The sequence below is a fragment of the Dermacentor albipictus genome, chromosome 1 (genome assembly GCF_038994185.2).
Source record: "Dermacentor albipictus isolate Rhodes 1998 colony chromosome 1, USDA_Dalb.pri_finalv2, whole genome shotgun sequence".
Classification (NCBI taxonomy): Eukaryota; Metazoa; Arthropoda; class Arachnida; order Ixodida; family Ixodidae; genus Dermacentor; species Dermacentor albipictus.
The window spans coordinates 27,510,579-27,519,044 of record NC_091821.1 but is presented as its reverse complement, the minus strand read 5'-3'; the positions used below and the strand labels follow the sequence as shown (position 1 = coordinate 27,519,044).

Genomic DNA, 8,466 nt, shown 5'->3' with positions numbered 1-8,466 from the left:
AATATCACAAAATGATAAGATAAAATACTTGCTTTTTCTTGAAGCATCTCATTGGCTCAAGAATGTGAAACTGCTGCCAGCATTTAGTGAAGTTCACAATGGAATCTGTGATATAATCGGTGTTCCCCACATGCACGAAAGTCAAGTCTTGCAGTATCAGGCCACTGAAACAGAAAGTTCAGCATTTAACAGTGTGCCTGTGAAGAAGTCAAAATATGTAATCAAGCATCCTCAAAAACAGCCACAATTTACTGAACCCAAGTCCTGATGTCTGTAAGCTCTAAAAAATCAAAATAAAATAAAACAGAGGAACAGACATTTAGTTAGCAATGGAATAGTCCAGATGATAAAAACAATGGATAGGTGTACTCGTGTACAGACCTAACAATGTTATAATGCATGGCCTTCAATATATTTGTAGCACTGTGTTGTGATATCGAGGCTGTGATACCGGCCTCGATATAACAAAGATATAACGAATTATAGGATATAACAAGCTAAGAATGAGCTGATTGGTCATGTTTTATTTATAAAAAAATAGAAAATGTAGAATGCATTTTTTAAGCATTAAACATAAGTGTGTTAGAATTCAATTGCTGAACCACGAACACCACATAAGTGATGAAAATCATTCACCTGTGTTCATGGTAATTTTACTGTATCAACCATAAATATTCCAAATACTACTTTATTTCTGCACACCTCCATTCAGGGCAAGCAAATTGCATGCACGCACAATATGGCTGATAACTCAAACCTTGTTATAATGAAATGGGACATAACGAAGTAAATGCAATTCCCCTTCAAATCCCCGTCGAGATCCATGTGTTTAAAACCTCTTTCTGACGAAGTAAAATTGCCCTGCCAATAAATATACATGGTGTCCCAACTATCATGCACCAAATTTAAAAATATGCAAATGCCACGTAGCTGGACAGAACCAAGGTAATGTTGTTTGCTGTCACTTGGAGATACTCAGATAATTTTTTGCATTCTGCCTAATTACATAACTCGGCTTGATTAATTAATTAATCAACTTCTCAAATATTATAATTCGGTGAAAAGTGTCAATGAGAAAATTGTAGAGCAACATGAAAAGCTCTCGATACAGCTTTCTGTTGCTCAATACGTGCTACATAAAAATGTTTTTCTTCTAGGGTGAAAGAAGCCTATGGGCAGAGGGCAGAGGGAGGCAGAGGACACAGGGGGGATTAGATGCACGCCTATTTGCTATCTCCCTCTAGGCACATGTGCCCTGCCCACGTTTGTGGTCACCTTTTGTAGCAATTGCTACGAATGGGTGAATGTCTGATTTTCCCTTAATTATTTACTTTTCTCCACCTTGCAAGTTTCCGTAGAACTATTACGCCACCTCACACCTCCAGCGCTTGCTTGATTATGTTATTGCACGCTTGTCCCTTCCCTACCCTTCTTGCAATAATTGTCAGCTCCCATGTTTCTCTGAGCTTTCCTAGTTGCTGCACGTCTCGCAGACTCTGCAAGTTGTTACGCGCAACAAATAGTGCAATGCTGTCTCCTGCACACTGCGTCCTGGCGTGTGCGCTTCACTGGCATTTTTGCTGCTCGAACTTTTCATGTCTGTAAGGATGCTTGCAAATAAAATTTTCCTTGGCCAACATTTTATAGTTTCTTTTGCTAGGTTTGCCAGCCATACAGGCTCCAAGTGCATGCTTCAAACGACCGAAAACATTGTTAAATCAGAACCGTGTCATGAAATTACTTCGTTATATTGCGAAAAACAATGCATAGTTTTAAATGGAACTAAGATCGGTAAATAAAAACAGTTTGCTACATCACAAGTTTCGCTAAATTGAGGTTCATCATACTGAGGTTTGAGTAGACAAGCTTAGAGCCCGCAAACACCATCACAAGCCAATAAGCCACTACTGCAACTGGTATTGCTTTATATCTTCACTAGCATGATGATATACCGCTTCAAGCGCCGCCAGCATTGAAAGCATGCCATCCAGCCACTTAATATTTTGATAGCTGTACGCACAGACTTTCCTACAATTACTAGAGGGAACTGTGGCCCTAGTGCCTATAAGAGGGCAGTTCCGTCAGCATGGGAATGATGGGTGGTACATGAATTTGCCCAAATTTTGTCCTTCTAGTTTAAATGGCTTCGTGACTTTGCAAAGTGATAATTTTAAGAAAGTACTGTGTCATAAATGGCTAAATAAACATTATTAAAAGTGTCTGATGGCAGGATTCGAACACAGGTACTCTAGCACAGAAGTGCAACATTGAAAACATTACGCCACAGAGGCATGGACAAGCGGAACCATTGCAATTAGCAGCGATTACGCATTTTTGCATAATACCTTCTGCATTTAAAAAAGTATAAATTGCTTTGAAAATTAGTCCAATTTAGGCCCAGATAAAGTGTAATAAAAGAAGCTACAAGAATGTCTGAAGCCCCAAGCATGTAGTTCAGACAAAGCCATGCACAAGCCATCAGACCCATGGTGGCTGAATCATTGCAGCGTCAGAGTTCCCTCGAGTAATTGTAGGAAACTCTATGGCTTAAAGGGCTCTAGACGCATTCATTTCTTGACTTGACAGCTTCACGGCGTGAATATTTGGTGCCAACATCTAGCGTAGAAAGAAAGGGTGGAGAGTACCTTGCAGCACCACGAAGAAGAAAGGAATCAGGAAGGAAGAAATCAGGAGGAAGGAATCAGGAAAGGAAGAAGAAAGAAATCACTTTCACAGGGCGAAAGTGAATGCCCAGTGTCAACAGCGTACTGTCAATCCCATACTTCGATGGGCTAGCAAATTTTGGAAAAGTGAAACTATCTCTGAAAGTCCTGGATGCCAACTGAGAATTACCACACCAGCTGCGTACCAGCGCACTGTGTTGTGTGCCCCACGCTGCTTAACATGATGGACTTAGTTTGCATCACAGGGTGCTAGCAGTTCCCTGTGACCCTGTAGCTGTATCGCTGGTTTCACAACAACATGGGCTTGCAATGTAGAAAGCGGAAGCAAAAGACCATCACACTGGAACAGAAGGAGGCTGCTGTTGTGTTGGGTGCTAAGAAGTCACGTATCGCACGCACTGGAGAATCTTTTGCTGTTGTTTTATGAAAAGTTCATTGCATATGCAGCTGCGTAGCGGTTTGGCGGGCCACAGAGCTATAGTGTTCTTTGCATGTTTAAAGTTGTGCACACTATCGGGCATATGCTGCAGTAAAAGGCAATAATCAATACAAAGAAGTAATTTTGGCTCCCTCTTCAATTCTGTTACAACAAGGTTCGAGCGTATTAATAAAGAAAAATTCAGTGTATTGGTGGAAATCTTTTGCTTCGAGGTCTTGTCAGGCTATTAGGAAAAAGTTTAAGCAAACTAGGTGAAGTTCCCAAATAATGCTAAGCACATTAAAACATGTCCGACAGTTGGTTTCAAACCCAGTTTCCTCAGCACAGCAGCCTAATGCTCTACCCATTAGACCATGGAATATCCAGTGACTCAAGTTGGTGTGAAAGAGGTTAGATATGGAGAGGCATACCACAAATTGGGCAAAGGTCCTAAAGAATACTAAACAAATTACTAAACAAGACTGAAGGTCTAAGAGTACTGGCTATATCTGTGGCTATGGTTGCTTTGTGACTTCCAGGATGATGACAACGGAGTACTTTAAGGTTTGGTTTCAGTTTTACTAATGAAGCAGCATCAGCAGAATGAGGCTTTCATTCTCATGCTTCATTTGGTGCAAGCTCGGTGCAATTTCCTACTAAAAGACTGCTCTCGGCACAATTTGGTGCAATGGGTACAGCTTTCCATCATTGCAGTTCCTTACAGCCATTCAAGTATTCTTGTGCATTTGGCTCTGGTTAACTCACGACACAAAAAAATCCCATGTGCATAAAACAGTTCACAAGAGACGATGGATGATTTGTTGCCAGGCATCAGTGAGCAGCCAGCCATTCAAATTAATGTTTGTAGTTCTCATAGAGCAGTAGAATGCACTGGAGCAGGCTTTCTGTAGAGCTTAAAAGTTACTTCAATGACTGCTTGGTTTGTCGGCTGTAACACAGACGTATGTTGGCTGCAAAAACTCCGTTGTGGCTGTCTCCACCCTAAATATCAATTTTGCTGTTACCCGGCCCCAACTGTACACATTGTGGGGATGCGCGACTCTCACGCCTCCCCTGAGATCTAGTTTTCCCGCATAGCTTGTCTCCTGCAGGGCGGCTTCGCCCGCCGTGTGGCCTGGCGCCCACGGCGGTCGGAGTGGTTGAAGCGCAGTGCGAGAGATGGCGCGAGTGTTGCGCTGCTAACGCCGCCGACAGGTGAGGTTACTTGGGCGCCGAAAGGAAGGCGCTTGCTTTTTGGGACGGGACAGCAAGTGGGACGGACGTGCCGTGCCGCGCGTGTGCCGACCCATGCTTCTGCAAGATCGTCTCGTGTGGCCGCCTTGGAATGCACCACTGTTCGCGTGACAGTACGCGCGAACGGCCAGGCGTTGGAATCCAGCATGGGGCGAACATATTCGCTCGCTATGCGGTCGCGGTGAGTCGGACTTCTAGATTTGTCGTGCGCCCATCGGCATGTCTTGTGGATAGCAACTCGGCTAGCAGGCATTGATCTATGAAAGGTGCAATAAATGCCCTTGTGACTGTTTGACTACTGTGATGTCGTTCCTTTGTCCCAAGAGTATGGGGGGAGAGCCCCACATCTGGCTGCCCAACGTGGGGCTCTTGGGGCATCAAACGATAGTTTTAACAGTTTTGCTTTGTTAGAGACTTTTTTTTAACCGAAGCGTAGGGCTAGCATAGATTTTGATCGCTAGCGTTGGCGGCATGCTTTCTTGAGCGAGGCGACAGTGGCTGTAGTGTGTTTGAACATGTCAGCATGCTAAGCCTTTTCGCAAGTGTTTTTTTTAATGGCATTCGTTGGTACGAGAGCCACGTGGTCTGCATCCTGGGAGAGCGAGGCTCAGCGCCAGCGGAGCATTGCCAAGCCTGAAGCGAGTGAGTACGGAAGCCTCATGGGTGGTCTGAATTTCTTATGTAAATAGCTTCTCCTATCTCTCTGACTCTGATGAAGTCGCGGCTATGGGAGCCGGGTGGCCGCGGGCCACGGGTGCCACTACGGGCTGACTGGTATTGCGGCCTGGCACCGGGCGCTCTGACACTGTCTGGGACGGTGGGCACCATCAACTCGGATGCTGTGTGCACCGAGCGGAGTAGGACCACCTCACAGAGCTGACGTCTCCTTGCGGCTGCCTGTTTTGCGCTCATTTTGGGTGATGTTTTTGCATGCCGGTTGTTGTCAGAGTAGCGACGCTTTAGGCCTAAGGCTTTACGAAGCTGCCTGTCGCATGTGGAGGGACACAACCTGGTGGACCGTGGCGTTGAGGTGTTGCAATTTGCTTCCCTCATTCTATTTAGCCTCGCATGAACTGAAATTACTCGTTCGACTCAAGGAAGCGAGCTTTGTTCACATGAACTTAGCATCTAAATAGCTGCCCGATATTTTGCTAGCCGAGTTGAACATCGTACCACGTGGGCGATGCGCATGCAGAATTCCTTTCCCTTGCACTACGTTAGTGTTTGCCGAGTGTGTTGAGTGTATGCAGCGTGATTGGAGTCACCCCTGGCTTGCTGTCACCTGCACATCGTCTGCGCTGCTGCTCCGGACTACGATCGAGCCACCCCGGGCGATGGTGATGCTGTGGCCCATTCGGTGGAGCGACTTCGGCGGCCTCCTGCATCAAGCTCACAACCCTCGGCGGCGGACAAAAGAGCCGGCGGTCACCGACAGCTACGGCGGCTCTTGCCAGCAGGGCGCGTCGGCGTGAGCGACGCTTGCTCGTACCAACTACTGCGTCGTCGTTTCCGGAGTCCTGGCCTGGAATCGTGCCGTCGAGTCCGCAAAGCTGCTGCTGTGACCGGTAGACACCAGCGGTGTACCCAGGGACAATGTCGGCTCGCATGCTATGGACAGCGTGTGGACATTTCTTCAGCGCGGCCTCTGTTGCATGTGCTACCTTGTTCGCGAAGCACACATTGATGTTAGACCGAGTGACATGTTTCGCCGGAATATGTAGTGATTTAAGGTTGGGGGAATGTGGGGATGCGCGACTTTTGCGCATCCCCAGATATCTTGTTTTCCCCCATCTCCTGCAATCCCGCTTCGCCGCGTGGCCTGCGTGACGCCCGTGGCGGTCGATGTGGTTGAAGCGCAGCGCGAGAGATGGCGCGAGTGTTGCGCTGCTAACGCCGCCGACAGGCGGGGTTACTTGGGCGCCGGGAGACAAGGCGCTTGCTTTTTGGGACGGGACAGCAAGCGGGACGGACGTGCCATGCCGCGCGTGTGCCGACCCATGCTTCTGCGAGACCGTCTCGCGTGGCCGCCTTGGAATGCACCACCGTTCGCGTGACAGTACGCGCGAACGACCAGGCGTTGGGATCCAGCATGGGGCGAACATATTCGCTCGCTATGCGGTCGCGGTGAGTCGGACTTCTAGATTTGTCGTGCGCCCATCGGCATGTTTTGTGGATAGCAACTCGGCTAGCAGGCACTGATCTATGAAAGGTGCAATAAATGCCCTTGTGACTGTTTGCACTACTGTGTTGCCGTTCCTTTGTCCCAAGAGTAAGGGGGGAGAGCCCCACAACATTAAACAAATCTTTTCAATTTTGCTTTGCCATATAGCCAACAAGAGCATGGACGTACTCTTTAGAAAGTATCGCCACCATCCATGCTGCCTTCTTTATTGACGTCTTTTAGCAGTCATGCATTTTGAGAGCACCCAGACTTGAGTGCTTCACCGATAATGAGATGAAGCGGCTCCTCATGTTTAATGCACTATAGTATATGCATGTCCTTTCGGTGTGTACGCATGGCTGAGTAACACCTTATAAAAGCTTTGTGGAGGCTAAGATGTCTTTCTTGAGAATTTTTTCTCGCAGCTCGATGAGCTGGTAATTGCATCAGTTGTCCACACTGTTACGATCGGCCTGCGGGGGCAGTGACCTTCGAACCACTCCTGCTTTCCCGAGACTAATTGCTTCAGCTTTTAGAAGTTAACAGTACGTCCCACCAGCATTGTCCATGCAGCGATGAGGCCCGACATTGACTGTCATGCGCTGTGCAAACAAAGGAGCTCACTTCGAGGCGACAACAACCGCCACCCTCCGTGGAAGCGGTAACGACTGTGAAGGCGAGTCTCCTGACACTGACAAACTGACCGTCATGGAGAGCCCACTAACTGATGCAAGGGGCCAACGCCGAGGTCTTCCGTGGGAACTGCATCGACTTCAGGTTTCCAAGTTGCCACATGGTTGCCTCATATGAGGGGGTGATCATGCAACATTGGAGATGGAGTCCGGTGGAACGGTGCGATGTCATGGGTGAGATTTTGCGAACAATTCGACGATTACGATTGGCCATGACACAGTCTAGTCACTTAGGGAAGACGACTGTTTTAAAAGCGGACTTTTTCGGTCCCTCTGGTTTCCTTGCCCCAAAAGATGTAGTCTGTTCTGACACGTAGCTCATGCTACGTGTCAGAACAGACTACATCAGAAAGGGGTTCAAGAGGACTAGCAAGTGCTGTTGAGACATCCTTGACAGCTAAATGTTTCAGAACCATAGCAACAGACAAAAGCCTTGATAGCACTACTATCAGAATTAATGAACACTGCAACATGCATGGATTCCAAAATGAAAGCATGCACACATGCATAAGCAAAGAAAGATGAAACGCAGTGGTAAATGTGTTTAATTCCTGCTTTGCAGGAATTAAACACATGGTGCTTAGAAATACTAAAATGAGACTTCATTAACTAAACAGCAAATGTTCTTTGTAGGTTATGTCCTTTTATAAAACACTAGCTATTTCTCTTTACTTACATGTAAGGAATACATGGTGGTGTTGTCTCTGCCAGAGCCTGCCTGTATGCACGAAAAGACGATGAGCTATCTATCAAGGCGCAGTACTCCTTGAGGCCCTGGAGTAAAACACAAAAGGTGTGCATAAAGTGACATCTTGACATAGTGGGATAGGAAAAACAGCAGAACAGCATGAAGTGGCAGTGTCAAATGCTATGCTTACCTCAGTGATGTTCTTCTGCCACTCGAGACGGCGTATTGGTGCAGAATCCAGTGCTGACAGGATGGCCAGATAAGAATTAAAGTTGTTGATCTTCCGAAGGTGCTTCATAATTTTGATAAACTTCACCACCACTCGCTCGCGATCTTTCGCGTCACACTGCTTCAAGATGCAGGAACGTGCCCTGGCAGGAAAAGAATAAGGTGAAATGAAAAAAATAAATAAAGAGAAAATATGCAGCAAAACAGCTGGTGCGGCAATACTAAAATGTGTGTGATGCATGCCTTGAATACAGCTAGTTCATTAGCACAGTAATTTGGAAGTGATGTACTTGAACAGCAACATGGCAGTGGGATAGCATTTTGCCAACAACTGACATCAG

The 8,466-nt window shown here is 46.7% G+C and overlaps 1 protein-coding gene across 2 annotated transcripts in view; it reads right to left on the bottom strand.

Annotated features, from left to right (window-relative positions):
• LOC135906055 (rap guanine nucleotide exchange factor 1-like) overlaps positions 1-8,466 on the bottom strand; it is a 141,286-nt gene that overhangs the window by 11,668 nt on the left and 121,152 nt on the right. For both annotated transcript variants that reach the window (XM_065437203.2, XM_065437205.2), the window contains 3 exons: positions 8,088-8,268; positions 7,886-7,983; positions 33-164 (listed from right to left, as the gene is read on the bottom strand). In XM_065437203.2, coding sequence (XP_065293275.1) covers positions 33-164; positions 7,886-7,983; positions 8,088-8,268 — 411 coding nt within the window. The remainder of the gene's footprint in view (positions 1-32; positions 165-7,885; positions 7,984-8,087; positions 8,269-8,466) is intronic.